General features: G+C 52.6%; 1 protein-coding gene across 1 annotated transcript in view; it reads left to right on the forward strand.

Moving 5' to 3' along the window:
- PPL (periplakin) overlaps positions 1-15,603 on the forward strand; it is a 42,408-nt gene that overhangs the window by 14,708 nt on the left and 12,097 nt on the right. Inside the window, exons 2-10 of the mRNA XM_082669924.1 lie at positions 4,977-5,076; positions 9,538-9,692; positions 10,360-10,480; positions 11,093-11,218; positions 11,308-11,349; positions 12,765-12,926; positions 13,023-13,130; positions 14,062-14,157; positions 15,432-15,554. Coding sequence (XP_082526050.1) covers positions 4,977-5,076; positions 9,538-9,692; positions 10,360-10,480; positions 11,093-11,218; positions 11,308-11,349; positions 12,765-12,926; positions 13,023-13,130; positions 14,062-14,157; positions 15,432-15,554 — 1,033 coding nt within the window. The remainder of the gene's footprint in view (positions 1-4,976; positions 5,077-9,537; positions 9,693-10,359; positions 10,481-11,092; positions 11,219-11,307; positions 11,350-12,764; positions 12,927-13,022; positions 13,131-14,061; positions 14,158-15,431; positions 15,555-15,603) is intronic.

Raw genomic sequence — 15,603 nt, forward strand, 5'->3', positions numbered from 1 at the left:
CTTATGGGCCCCCAGAGGCTGCTCCCAACCTCCAGCTCAGTCCTTGAACCCCAAAGTGGTCTTTGAAGCTTGAGATTCTGGTGTTTCCAGAAGTGACCCTGACCCTCCCTGCCCACCTCACTTACCTAGATAGGATGTATCTTGCCCATTTGACAGATGGTAAAACCGAGGCCCAGAAATGTAAAGTACCTCCTCTAAGGTTACACAAATGGATTTGAACCCTGTCTGACTAAGGACACTGGCTGCCCACCGTGTGACCTTGGGTGGGTGCGTTCGCTTCTGAGGGCCTCAGTTTGCTCACATATGTAATGAGCAGGTGGGGCTGGATGACTTCGGATGCAACTACCAGTGCCCATGGTCACTGCCCGCAGCCCCTGTGTCCATGTTAAACTTCTGAGTAAGTGGAGAGAGGCTGGGCATGTCCCTCTCTCAGCCTGTCACTTAGAGCCGCTTCCCTGGTCCCGTCCCTTCTCTGGGTGGCTGGGGGCACCTCGGCTCTCCTGGCTCAGCCAGGAGATTTTCATCTCCGTGGGTGGGACCAGGCTCAGAAGAGGTTGCTAGGGAAGGGCTGTATCTGGGCCTCCATCAGTCGGGCGGGCTGACAGCACCCTGGTGCGGCTCATTAGCCAGATGAAAAGCTGGACCTGCCCAGCCAGTTCCCAGCCCTCTTGGGATCTGCACCCCCTCTCTGCGGGTTCCCAACCCGCCCACATTCCTCTACTCCTGGTGTGCGGCTCTGCAGCTCTCAAGAGGACACACGTTTGCTCCCATGGCCAGCTAGATGGCAGGAGGAATGCAGGACCCTTTGGGGCCACTCATTCAGGACTCCAAACCCAAAAGGCAAAAGTGCTGAGACTGTTCTCCAGAGGCCTGGATTGGAATCCCAGCTCCACCCTGCTTTCTGGCAGTGAGACTGTGGTCAAGTTATCTAATGGCTCTGTGCACTCAGAACAGTGCTACTTCAGGGGGTGGTAGGATTAATGAGCTAACTATATGTGATTTGCTTAGCACCAGCCGGGCACGTGGTCATCCCTCTGTGAGTGTTTAACTAGCGTCTTCCAGGCAGCTGGGCATAACCCGGAGCTGGCCCAGCCTCCATGGAAAACAGGATAAAAAGGCAGGGAGCACTCGAGGTGTTGAGGGAAGAAGAAACAAGCCCCTATCACTTACAAATGTTTTCGATAACAGCTTTATTGAGATATAACTCACATATCATATAATTCACTCATTTAAAATGTACAATTCAGCCGTTCTGAGTATATTCACAGAATTATACAACCATCACCATAATCAATTTTAGAGCATTTCATCACCTTAAAAAGAAACCCACACCCTTTAGCACTTGCTCTCCTTCCTCCCCATCCCAGCCCCTCGCGACTACTACTCTACTTTCTGCTTCGAGGAATCTAGCTATTCTAGACATTTCATATAAGTGGATCTTTTGTGACTGTTTGATTCTGGCTTCTTTCACTTAGCCTAATGGTTTCCAGGTTTCTCCATACCGTAGCCTGTATTAGCGTTTCATTCCTTTTTTGGCTGAGCTGTATTCCGTTGTATGGATATCCTGCATTTCATTTATCTATTCATTAGTTGAACATTTGTGTTATTTCCACTTTCTGCCTATTGTGAATAGTGCTGCTATGAACATTTGTGTACAAGTTTTTGTGTGGACCTATGTTTTCATTTCTCTTGATATCTATCAAGTAAAATTGCTGGTTTCCTCACCTGTAAAGGGGCACACAAACCTCCCCCAGGGGCTTAGGGTGAGGATGCTGTGAACGTGTCTGATGTCTGGTGAAGCGTGTGCACTAAGTGTCCAATTACCATGGTGACTCTGTGGTCATCCCCAGTCAACAGATGGAGAGACTGAGGCGCCTCGAGGGTAAGGTGCTTACCTGGGATGGTCCAAGCAGTAAGTGGTCCAACAGGACTTGGAACCCATGCCTGTCTGACCACAGCTCCCACTGAGCTGTCCTTTGTTCTCCACCAGGAGCACCAGGTCCCTGGGGCTGGCTGTCCCCCCCACCCCCACCCTGTGTCCCCTTCCAGTGCTGGGCTTCAGCTGGAGTAATGGGCTGGCCAGGGTGGGGTCCAGGAGGCACTTTCCTCGAACCTGCCCAAGCCAGTGAAGGGGCTGGTTGAGAGCTGGCCCCATGCCCGGAGGTGGAGCTGTGTTGGACCTGACAGGGATGAGGCCTCCACCTAACCTACACTGCAGGTTCCCAGTGGTGGCCCCAACTGTCATGGGTTAAATATTGGGTTGAGACTCAACACGTCTGAGTGCTGAGGCCAGGCTGGGGTCAGTGGCTGGGGTAGGGCTGAGGGCAGAAGTGCAGCCAGGGTGGGGGGCAGTGGGGGTCAGCCCATGACCTGGCAGCGTTATTCCTCCTTACCCAGATCCTCCACCCACAGTCCCCTCTTCTGAGCCTTCCTGGATGCTCCACTGAATACCAGCTTTCTCCACTGCAGGACTTCTCAGAGCCTTTACTGGCTCCTGAACTTATTGAGGAGTTGGGTTTTCCTAACTGCCTAGACTGACAAAGCCTTCATTCCAGGAGTGATTTACAGGACTGGGGTTCCTGGGGCCCCACTTTGGGAAAGGCTGCCTCCTCGGTTGACTTTGCAGAGAGTGTGGCCTGGGTCTTATTCCCTAAGACCCTCCCCTCTTCCCCCTAGTTCCTGTGTGTCCAGACCTGGCACAGAGCAGGCCCTCAGGCAAGGTTTGGGACGTGGCTGGACAGACTCACAGCTCCTGTTTGTATGCCTGTTTCCACCCCCCTCCAGCTTCCCCCCATGCCAGCAGTACCTGCGGTGTTGGACCTCAAACCCTGGAGGGTATCAGGGTCCCCTGGGGAACCTGTAAAAACAGTAGCAATAATAATATAGCTTCCTGGGTCCAGCTCTGGAGATCCAGATTCAGAGGCTCTGGGTTAGTGCCTGGGAATCTGAATGTTTCGTGCCACAATAGGTGGGTCCCAGGGCTTGATTTGAGGAATTCCACTCTGAAGAGCTGGCTGCCCGCTCTGCTTAACGGTCAAGAGCCCTGCCCTGGCCCACCCCAAGGGACACACCCAGGACCTGCCTCTTTTATGGCCTCTCTTCATCGGAGCCTTCTGCCCACAAACCCCAACTCCTCTTCATCCTTCAGAACCCAGCCACCACCACCTCCTCTAGGAAGCCTTCACTGACCATCCCCATTCCTACCAAGCTAGTCAGGAAGCTTGCCTGGTCATGCCTGCCTCAGTCTCATGACTATTTCTATAAATGCTGATTTCCTCCCAGTCTGGGGGTGGCTGTGCCTGTGTGCATTACTGGGCCTGGCACATAGTAAGTGCTTGAGTGTGGGCAGAATGATGCTTCTGGGTGCTTAGCTTCTCAGGCCGCACTGTGGAGCCAGTATAAAAGGTCTCTGATGGAGATTAGAGGACTAATCTAATCTAAGTACTAATCTTGACCGTTGCTGGCCAGCTGGCTGGCTGGCTGTGTGACATTAACCAAGTTGCTTTCCCTCTCTGGTCTTTGTTCCTTCCTTTGTTTAAAGAAAACAAAGTCAGAGGTGGATCAGTAAGGCTCCTTAACGACTATAATCATGAACCTTTGAACCTTTGTGAGATTTATTGGGTGCCCAGCCCTTTGCCTGCATAACCTCACTCCCATCCCTAACACCCCACTGGGAAAGGTCCATCTGACAGCGGGAAGCAGAGGTACAGAGAGGGACAGCAGCTTGGCCAAGTCGCACAGCGAGAACCCACATCTGAGTCCAAAGCCAAGGTCTTCACTCCCACAGTAGTGTTTGCCAGAGTGGTGTGTGGTGTGATTTCGGGGGAGGCAGACAGATGTGACAGGAGGAAACACAGAAACACCAAGTGAGAAAGCCGTTCTGATCTCAGGTCTCTCTCACATGCTCTGAGAACACCCAGGAGGTCTCAGCCTGGTGCCAGCACAGCTCTAACTTGGCTGCAGTATGTGCCAAGCTCTGCTTTTAAGCAGGTGAGGGCAAGGCTCAGTTTCAACGTGTGCAGGCGGCCTAGTGTCAGGCTAGAACTTAATGCCATCCTTTTATTTCTGTGGAATTTATTTTGGTGGTTACCTCCATTGATGGCAAGGACTTCTGGTTTTATGTTTGCAATGGGAAGAGCAATTTCCTTTTTTTAGTAAATTTATTTAAATATAGAGAGTGAGTAGATTAAAAGTGTCAGGTATTTAATAATGCTGCTTACACAAAAACTTGTACCCGAATGTTCATAGCAGCCTGATCCGTAATGACCAATAGGTGGAAACAACCCAAATGTCTATCAGTGGATGACTGGATATGTAAAATGTGAGATAGTCAAGCTGTGGAGTATTATGCAGCCATAAAAAGGAGTGAAGCACTGACACATGCTATAACATGGATGACCCTCAAAAATATTGTTAAGTGAAAGAAGTTAGACATGAAAGGCCTCGCTCGTATTGTAGGATTCCACTTCTATGAAATGTCCGGAGTAGGCAAATCCATAGAGACAGAAAGTGGATTCGTGGTCGCCAGGGGCCGTAGGGCGGGATGGTGAGGAGTGAGTACTAAACGATGCGGGGTTTCTTTTTGGGGGTGATGAAAACATTCTGGAATTACATAGTGATGATGGTTATACAACCTTGTGAATACACTAAAAACCACTGAATTATACACTTTAAAAGGGTGAATTTTACATCTCAGTAAAAAATGTGGAAAAAAAGGGTAAGTGTGCTCTACCAGCATGGTAAAACAGAAGCATTAGAGCGATGGCCAGAGCGAGGGCTGACTCCCTGCCAGGTGCTGCCTCCTTTCTGTGCCTTTAGTGACGTTGCCCTGGGGGGACAGCCAAGCTCCATCTGAGGCTCACTGGACAGCTTCTGCTCCAAGCCTGGGGCTGGGGACAGCCTGGGAGGCTGGGTGCTGGTGGGGACCCGGCCCTTGCCCTCTGGCCCTCGGCCTACCTCCCTTCTTCCGCCTGCAGCGTCTCTAACAAGGAGCTGTCAGAGCTGATTGAGCAGCTGCAGAAGAATGCCGACGAGGTGGAGAGGAACATCGTGGACACGGAGGCCAAGCTGCAGAGCGTGAGTGCCCCATCTCCCACCCTGGTGCCCCCTGTGCCACCAGCCCTGCGCAGGACCAGGGGCTTGTCTGACCCCGTGGTTCTCACCTGGGCGTGATTCTGCCCCCAGGGGACATGTGGTCACATCTGGAGACATTTTTAGCCGTCACAGCTTGGGGAATGCAGTGGGCGGGTATCTAGTGGTGGAGTCCAGGGATGCTGCTATACACCCTACAGTGCAGAGAACAGCCCCGTACACGGAATGATCCAGCCTCAAATGTCAAAGTGCCCAGGTGGAGATGCACTGAAGAGGAACCTCCTTATTGCTGGTAGTACCAGCTCCTCCACCCCGGGTACAAAGTTGCTGCAGCTTATGGGCCCCATCTGGAGGAGAACCACAGACTCAGGATCCAGGCTCTGGTTAGGATCCCAGCTTTGCCACTTACTGTGTGACCTTGAGCAAGTCACCTTACCTCTCTGTTCATGCGATTCCCTCTGAAAGGATAAGAGCGATTGTCCCCACCTGCTGGGCTGCTGTAAAGATTCGATGAGATTATGCAGCTGCAGTGCAGGGTTCACTATTATTATCAACATCATCATCCTTACTTCTCCTACCATTGCCACTACTCAGATGCAGGCTGGGCAGATCACTTTCCCTCTCTGTGCCTCAGTTTCCTCTCCTGTAACATGGGGATAACAACCGACCTGAGCCCAAAGGTTCTCCTGGGGATCCTGCACCATGGGCCACGCTGGAGCCGTGCTCACTCCTGTGAGCTGCTAAGATGACCCCCTCTTCTCTGAACCCTCCACAGCCCAGTGCGGTTGAGTTTATATGTGTTTTTGTAGCTGGAGAAACTGAGGTTCAGAGAGGGCCAGGGCGGACTATGTCAGTGACAGAGCTGACCCCAGAGGCATCCCACAGGTGGGGTTGCCAGATTTAGCAAATAAAAATATAGGGTATCCAGTTAAGTTTGAATTTTAGAACACAAATATTTTTTTTGTATAATTATATCCCATGTACTACTTGGGATATAATAATATTATAAAATTATCCCTTGTTTATCTGAAATTTGAATTTAACTGGGCGTCTGTATTTCATCTGCATTCCAGGCATGACTAAGACGAGGGTCCAGAGGAGTGGGTGGCTGAGGGTGGACAGGTCACGAGAGAGGTCAAGGTCCGGCTGGCCCCACTGCTGTCCCCAGGCCCAGACGTGGCTGCCACTCCTCTGAGAGCCAAGGGATCCACCCACCTGAGGGCCAGTCCCCCTGAGACCTGAGGGACAAGGGTGGGCTGGGGATGGCACAGCTGGGGGTGAGAAGTGGGGGCATGGGGAGAGTGGGGCAGGAAAGGCAAGAGGGCCCCCCCCTCCCTCAGGGTCCCCCCTCCCCTCTCTCATTCCTTTCCTGACTCCACCTCCCACTTTTCTTTCCGGCCTCAGCCGGCCCTGCCAGCATCCTTCCCTCTGGCCATGGCCTTGCCCTGGTACCCAGCCCCTTTGGCAGTTTTTTTGTCCCCTCTCTTGTGACTGCCATGGTGGTGTGTGCTTTCCTAAATGAAAACAGCTTTTTGGAGTGTGTCCTTTTTTCCTCCTAATAAAAGTAATATGTGTTCGTTACAAACATTTCAGGACCGATAAACAAGTATAACGAAGCAAATTAAGATGGCGTATGATTCCACCACCAGAGAGAACGATCATCCGTTAACCTTCTGGTGTCTCTGTGACCTTTGCTTGTGTGTGTGAATAGCGTCCAGCTCTCTCATTGTATTTGCTTAGAGTGATGACTCAAAGTAACAAGGATGTTTTAGGGAGATAATTTTGAACTATTTTCTTTTCATTCAAATGAACAAACTTAAGAAAAGAAACCACGCTTTGAAGACTGCATGGGATAATCTTTCTGTCTTTTCTCTTCCTTCCTTCCTTCCTTTTTTCGGAAGAAAACATCATTATTAATCTTACTACCCAAACGTTCTCTTGAACTTTCCTATTTTTTTATGGAAGTGAGATTCACATAAGATATAATTAACCACTTAAAGTGTACAATTCCGTGGCATTTTGTACATTTACGATGTTGTGCAACCACTGCCTCTATCTGGTTCCAAGGCACTTTCATCGCCCCAAAGGGAAACTCCACGCCCATCAGCAGTCATTCCCCATCCCCTCCCCACAGCCCCCGACAACCGCTAATCTGCTTTCTGTCTCTTTGGATATACTTATTCTGGATATTTCATATAAATAGAATCATACAGCATGTGACCTTTTGTGTCGATCCCAATTTTTAAATGCCAGAAAAGTTGGAAGAATTGGAGAACATCCATATCCTCACCGCATCTCCTGGATTTGCTGTATCCCTCATCTGTCCATCAGTGTGTGTGTCATTTACAAGATATGTCAGTCCCTATAATTTTTTTTTTTTTACTTTAAAAAACTTCTCTATGGAAAGTGTCCAAGTTTTAAGAGCTCACCCTTGTGAGTTTTTGCATCAGTAGGTACCCATGAAACCATTACTCAGGTCAAGATAGAGGAATTTCCCAAAAGGTCCCAAGGGACCTTCCCAATCAGTATCCCCCAGAGGTAACCACTGTGCTGACCTCTGTTCCCATTGATCAGTCTTGTCCAACTGTTGACTATTGAACACCCACATGGCATATCTCCCCACTAGATGTTCTTTATTGTCTCGGCTGGAGAGGGCTTGCATTCCCACACAGCACCTGCACCTGTGTGAAATAGGAAATGATTAATTTACTTCCTCCTTTTGCAAAATTAATCTTTGACACTATAACTGCCCAGCAGAGCTTCAGATCAGCTGCTGATGGTGGAGCTGATAAAATTCCACCCAAGCCAAGAACCATGACATTTTGTTGCAACTTTTTAACTCGCCAGACCCACCCATGGTGGGGTGATGGCCCAGCGCCATTGGACTTCTGCCACGTGGACCTCACCCCCAAGCCCCTCAGGGCGCTGGGCCCACTTGCTGCTCAGCCCTCCCGGCCCAGGAAAGACCTGGAAGAACGGGCTGGATACCTTCTCTTCCTCCGAGAGGAAGTTGAGTCATTTGACACCGTACCAGGCACCACATCACTTCTGTTCACTTCTTTTGCCATTTCTTCCTTTTTCTTTTTCAACATCTTTATTGAAGCATGTTTTACAGATCAGAAAAATGCACCCCCTTTAAACGTACAATGCAATGGTTTCTAGTAACATCACCAAGTGGTGCAGTCATTTCTGTAGATTGGTTTCAGAACTTTTCTTCATCCCTTCATAAGAGCTCCTGTGTCCATTGACTGCAGATTCCCCTCCCATCCAGCCCTTGGCAGCCACTCATCTACTTTCTGCCTGTGAATTAGCCGACTCAGGGCAGTTCCCATAAATCGGTCCCGTGCAGTGTGGCCTTCTGTGTCTGGCTCCTCTCACTTGCATGGTTTTGAGGCTCGTCCCTGACGAGCCCGCATCTGTGCTCCCACCTTCTCGCTGCCAAGGGAGAGTCCTTGGGTCACTTGGATACCTCTTCTGGAGCAGGGGTTTCTCTTACTCCCATTGCAGAGATGGGGACGCCGAGACCCAGCGAGGGGAGGGGACTGGCCTCGCAAGTTCCCCCATGTGACCCCCGTCCAGTCTCTGGACCCCCAATCCCGTCTCTGACTCATCCCCCCTGGGCCTGGGGTCCCCCGGGCCTGGAACAGTGCCCAGCCATGCTCCCTGAAAGTCCACTAAGTGGATTAATGGACTGTGTTTAGAAACCTGCTGTACCCGCTGCTCATTCATTGTTCTTCCGTAAATAAGCAGAGACCCTGGACTCATCAGCGACTTATCCATTGTACCTCCCAGATGCCCACCGACTTTGTTCATTCTCGCCATTTCACTGGTGACACCCCAGCGTGGGCCACCCTCAGCTCTCACCCAGGCTCTGTCACAACCCCCGACTGTGCTCCCAGCTTGTACCCTGTTCCCTGCAGAGCCCCTGGAGGAATTGCCTTTAAGGATAGGTGGGGCCCTGTCTCCCACTTCCTCCCCTGTCCCTCCTTCCAGCCTCAATCACAGCCATCCTTTCCTCCCACAGGACCTTTGCACAGACTGTTCCCTCTGCCTAGAACACTATTCCCTTTCTTCCTTCCTTCTTAGCCTGTGTCACCACCTCAGAGGGGCCTCACTGACCCCCAGAGCTCAAGCAGGTCCCCCATGTTCCACCTCTGCTGTGTTTCCTTGGTAAACACCAACTTGTAGGAACTTGCAGTTACCTTTGTGAGGTTTATCTATGACTTGCCTTTCTGGGGGTCTTCCTCTCCCCTGGGCTGGGCGGGGGCCATGTCTCTTTGTGCACAGCTGTGTCCCGAGCCGGCCACAGCAGGCATTTGAGCAAAGGCTGGGCAGGGCTGGGGGAAGCCATCGCTCGCCCCTCTCCTCCCGTCCCTCCCATCCCACCTGTGCCCACTGAGTCCCTGCCCACTCTCTCTCCCCGCCCCTTTCTTGTGACTCTCACAGGACCTGGCCCGGCTGCAGGAGGGCCGACAGCCGGAGCACCGGGACTCAGCCCTGCAGAAGGTTTCAGACTCAGAGAAGCTGCTGTATGTGCTGGAGGCGGACGCGGCCATCGCCAAGCACATGAAGCACTCCCAGGCGGACATGATCGCTGAGGAGTAGGTCCCCTCCGCTTCGGGTCCTGAGGGACCTGCTCGGGACCAGGGCAGGGGGGCTGCAGCCACTCAGCATTCAGGAACCTGAGTTGGGGTTTGTTGAGGGTTAACTGGATGCCAGCACGAGCCAAACACTTTATGTTATCCTCACGACAACCCATTTTGCAGTTGGGGAAACTGAGGCTCGGAGCGCTGGTGTCTCTCTCCTGTCCTGCTCAGAGTGTGACTACAGCCCCCTGACCTCCAAGCTTGCGAACACATTCTTTCCTGCCTAATGCCCAGCTGGCTTCCTGAGCGCCTGGCTCTCGCCTCAGCTTAGATGTGGACAAAGCACTCTCACTGTCATGGCCCCCACCACCCTGTAGCCCTGCTGGATGGTGGGCTCCAGAGAGCAGCAGATCTGCCTGTTTCTTCTGGAACCTCCTGTGGGTCTGGGTGCACAGTAGGGCTCTCAGGAAACATTGGTGGGGGAAGGTAGAATGAAGGAAAGTGGACAGGAGCAGGGTGGGAGTGATTGCCTGGACCCAAGGCCACAGTCACCCTGTCCTACCAGGCCACTGAGCAGAAAGCTGAGGCCAGGGGCTGGGGTGGGAGGCCGCCCCCCTCGTGGCATGGGCAGTGCACCCACCAACCAGCCCCGCTAACCAGGGTGGCCACTCTCCCCGCTTAGCATCTGTCAGCTGAAGGAGCGTGTGACCAACCTCCGCGGGAAACACAAGCAGGTCTACAACCTGGCAGTGAAGGAGGTGGATCCGCAGGTCAACTGGGAGGCGCTGGTGGAGGAAAAGCTGGTATGGCCCGGGGTTCAGCTGGGGTGGGGCTGTGTGTGGGCCGGGGGGGCCCCTACCGTTGAATGGGCACCACAGTCTTGTCAGGGAGGGAGTTGTGTTCCCGGTGTTTCCTGATGTTTGTGTCAATGAGATGAGCAAGGCTCAGAGAGGTGCAGTGCCTAGCTCAGGGTCACACAGCAGAAGTGGTGGAGATTGGGACCCTCCCGGGCTCGTTGGAGTCCTGGCAGGCTGGGGGCAGTGGCCAGATTTCTGGCCGGCCACTGCCCTTCCTTTGCCCTCATCAGCCCATCTCCACCATGGAGAACCCCGGGCACTGGGTGACCCCAAACAAGTGACTCCCCCGGCCGAGCCTCTGTTTCCCCATCTGTGAAATGGAAACAGTAACCGTGAGGGCCTCTGAGTTTGCTGTGAGATTAAATGAGATAGGATGTGACAGCCTCTCTCTGCGTCCCTCCGGGGCCACTTCACTCACTCCTTGGCCGGCACCGTGAGGAGGAGAGCCGAGGCTCCCAGGGTATGGGGTACTGGGTGGGCTGCGAGTACTGGGTGGGCTGTGAGTCCTGAGTCCCTGGCCCACCCTCATGCATGTTGTCCCTCCGCCCGCCCGGCCAGGACAAGCTGAGCAGCCAGAGCTTCGGGTCGGACCTGCCGCTGGTGGACCACCAGGTGGAGCAGCACAACATCTTCCACAATGAAGTCAAGGCCATCAGGCCCCACCTGACCAAGGACGGGGGCAAGGTATGTGCACAGGGGTGGGGGGGGCCCCGGGGAGGAGGGGCTCCCACCTGCACTCCCGCCCTAACCCATGCCCTCGGCTCCGTCCTCAGGAGCAGAACAGCGAACTCCAGGCCAAGTACCAGAAACTGCTGGTGAGACGCCCCGGGAACGGGATGGGAGGGGCTGGGAAGCCGGGCCATGGGGACAGAAGTGTGTGCAGTAAACACTTCAAACAGGACGGAGGGGGATGAAGTGGGAAGAGGCAGTACCCCGAGCCCCTACCTGAGAGGCACCCCTGTTTGCCCTGTGCTCGTGGAAAACCCCAAGAGACCCCATGGATACAGTTCATCTTACTACTTGCTTCTTAATTCTTTATTGAGCACCTACTGTGTGCCAGATACAATGCCACCTGCTTAATAAACGGAGGTTTTTCTATTTCCTTTTTCAAAACCTTTAAAGAATGTCTTCTTTTTTAAATTTTTAATTAATTTATTAATTTATTTTTATTTTTGGCTATGTTGGGTTTTCGTTTCTGTGTGAGGGCCTTCTCTATTTGCAGCGAGCGGGGGCCACTCTTCATCGCGGTGCGCGGGCCTCTCACTATCGCTGCCTCTCTCATTGCGGAGCACAGGCTCCAGACACACAGGCTCAGTAGTTGTGGCTCACGGGCCCAGCTGCTCCGCGGCATGTGGGATCTTCCCATACCAGGGCTCGAACCCGTGTCCCCTGCATTGGCAGGCAGACTCTCAACCACTGCGCCACCAGGGAAGCCCCAAGAATGTCTTCTTTTTAAAACCGCACAAGTGATACATAAATGTTGTGGACATTACAGACACTCATTATGGACGTTACAGACGCCTCAGACGTGAGAATGCAGAGGGGGTGATAGTATAGCCGGTAGGAGGCTCTGGAGCTGGGCTGCCTCCACCCCTTTTGGTGGGGAAACCTTGAGCACAAGCTGCTGAGCCTCTGGGAGCCTCAGTTTCCTCATCTGTAAAACAATCACGTCCAGTCCCTGGCTCATAGGATGCTTTGAGGATTGCATGAGTTGATGTTGGAGAAGTCCTTAGCACAGTCCTGGCACGTGGTGGGCCCCACACGTGTTCACTACTGTTCTCATTTGCAGAGTGGAACGCAGACATCCGTCCTCCTTCCCCTCCTCCTTGCCCTGTGGTAGTTTGCTACGATCCCCCAGCACCATGACATGTTAAAGAAAAAAGTGGAAGTGTAGCTGCTGATGTTTTTTGAGCACCAGCTGTATGCCAGGGTTGGTGCCCTATGAGATCAGTGCTGTCGTTATTCCCATTTTGCAGACGAGTAAACTAACGTTCCACAAATATGTCAATTCTGTGAGGGTTTTGTCTGTTTTGCTCACTGCTGTATCCGCAGGGCGTGGAGCCGTGCCCAGCACTTAGTAGATTCTCAGAAAACATTTGCTGAACAAATGAAGGGGTTTCGAAGGGTGGGAGGCGGTCAGGTGACTTATCCAAGGGAGTGCAGTGGAGCAGGAGGCGTGGAGGGAGGCTGTTGCCGGCAAGGCCACAGCCCTGTCCTTGCCCACCCACAGGCGGCGTCTCAGGCACGGCAGCAGCACCTGAGCTCGCTGCAGGACTACATGCAGCGCTGCACCAATGAGCTGTACTGGCTGGACCAGCAGGCCCAGAGTCGTATGCAGTACGACTGGAGCGACTGCAACCTCGACTACCCCAGCCGCCGGCGCCAGTATGAGGTGGGCACTAGGCTCTGGGGGTGCGGGCCAGGGGGCTGGGAAGGAGCACGGGACTGCCTGGCTGGTCAATGAGCCCCTCCACTGCCCGTGCTGCAGAATTTCATCAACCGGAACCTGGAGGCCAAAGAGGAGAGAATTAACAAGCTGCACAGTGAGGGTGACCAGCTGCTTGCCGCCAAGCACCCCGGAAGGAAATCCATTGAGGTACGTGAGCCCCGGGAAGGGACGCCTCCTCCAGCCTGCCCTCCGGGTGGCCTCTGCTCTGGGCCACCTACACTCAGGCAGGCCCCAAGGTGGGTGTCCTGTGTCCATCTGTCTGTCTCTCCATTTTGCTGCCTCCTCTTGCTCTGTCTGACCCTGCGTCCTCTCCTTATCTCAATGCCCTGCCCTCAGTCCCTGGACTTCTGAAGCCCATGTGGTGCCCGTATTAGTTTCCTATTGCTGCTGTAACAAATGACCACAAACTGGGTGGCTTTAAACAAAGGAAAGTTATTCTCTCATAGCTTTGAAGCCCAGAAATTCGAAATCAGGGTTTTGGCAGGCTTGTTTCCTCCAGGTCTCTAGGGGAGAATCCTTCCTCATCTCTCCTTGCTTCTGGTAGTTGCTGGCAACCCTTGGCATTCCTTGGTTTGGGGCTGCATCACTCCTGTATCTGCCTCTGTGTCGTCACATGGCCTTCTCACCTGTGTGTCATCTCCTCTTCTTATGAGGACACCAGTCATTGGATTTCAGGCCCACCTTAAATCCAGGATGATTTCATCTTGAGATCCTTAACCAATTATATCTGCAAAGACCCTATTTCCAAATAAAGTCACATTCTGAGCTCTGGTGGACTTGAATCTGGGGAGTACCTTTGTGAGATTTTTTTAAAAGCACCACTTTGGGCAGACACAGCCCCTACTTGTCCCTTGTGCAGTATACAACCTGAGCACCCATACACAGCAGCCCTGCTTGGCGCCTCAACACGTTCCCCTCACTCCTCCTCCCACCCCTGGGCGGGAGGTGGCTGGGAGCCACACACATGCAGAGGCCAGATACCCCCTCCTCTATCCTTTCCTGGTCTGGAATCCTGCCATCCCTCCCTTCGTGTCCCCAGTGCTTGGCCAGCAGCAATCTGCCTCCTTTCTCCTGGCAGGCTCACATGGAGGCTGTGCATGCAGATTGGAAGGAGTACCTGAACCTGCTCATCTGTGAGGAGAGCCATCTGAAGTACATGGAAGACTACCACCAGGTACCTGCCAGCCCAGGGCCCCGTTGGTGGGAGCACCCAGTGCCTGCTTGGCTCACTCATGGCCTCAGTGCTACTTCCTCCAGGAGCCTTGCAGGGCTGCCTGCCCAGGCCTCCCAGTACTTACACTTCTGATGACGTGGGCGTGCCCCAAGCTTGCTGGGCCCTTGTCTGCCTTCCCTGGGGGCTGGGACTGGAGAGTCTGACTCACCAGGATAGTGTAGGCACAGGAGTAGGTGTGTGGAGTTTTAATTTTGGTAAAAAATATACAATATGAAATTTGCCATTTTAGGCATTTTTAAGTGTACAATCCAGTGCATTCATTACATTCACAATGTTGTGCAACCATTGCCACTGTCTTTCCAAAACTTTTTCATCACCCCAAATAGGAATTCTGTACCTAATGAACAATCACTCCCCATTCCAACCCCTGGTAACCTCTCATCTACTTTCTGTCTCTTTGGATTTGCCTGTTTTCGATATTTCATAGAAGTGGAATCACATGATATGTGGCCTTTTGTATCTGGCTCTTTCACTGAACATAATGTTTTCAAGGTTCATCATGTTGTAGCATGAACCAGAATTTCATTCCTTTTCGTGGCTGAATAATATTCCATTGTATGCATGGACCACGTTGTGTTTATCCATTTACCTGTTGATGGATGCTGCATTGTTTCCACAGGAATGTGTTTTTAACAAGAGAGCTGCAGGTGATTCTTATGAGTAGGTGATTTGGGGACACTTGAACTCAGATGATACTATTGTAACTAACTCCTGGTTCAGTGTCAGCCCTTCTGGGCTATGAGCTTCACAGGGATCCCAAAGTCATGTTCATAGCTGCAGCCCAGGGGACAGCTGACAATGAATGATTCCAGAGCTAATGGGCTGAAGAATGGGCAAGAAAGTTTCCTAGAACCAAGTGGGGACGCTTATCTTCCATGTACTAAGACTTAGAATAAGTCAGGGTGTCCCTAGCACAAAGAGAAGAGTGGAATAGAGAAGAACCCTAAGCTTACTGGTGTATACACATGAAAACAATATGTCATAGAGGTGGCATTGCATGGATTGGTGGGAAGGGACCTGGTTTCTCCCTGTGAAGCCCCCCAGGAAGCTGGGCTGGGGAGGGTTGTGGGTGTCCCCAGGTGGCAGAGCCCATGGATTCAGGGTGAGTGGGAGGCCCAGCCCTACCTGGGAATGGGCTTAAAGTCACAGCCAGGATTAGCCCCAGGTGTCCTAGCACTGTCCTGTCCGTGACAGGGCCCCCCGGTCTCCTCTAGTTCCACAAAGACGTGAAGGATGCCCAGGAGCTGCTGCGCAAGGTGGACTCAGACCTGAACCAGAAATACAGTCCCGACTTCAAAGACCAATACCAGATTGAGTTGATGCTGCGGGAGCTGGACGTGAGTGATGCCTGAGCAGGCCCCTCCCCAGCTCCTTGCCTGCTGACCA

This window comes from Grampus griseus (genome assembly GCF_964374135.1).
Source record: "Grampus griseus genome assembly, chromosome: 14".
Taxonomy (NCBI): Eukaryota; Metazoa; Chordata; class Mammalia; order Artiodactyla; family Delphinidae; genus Grampus; species Grampus griseus.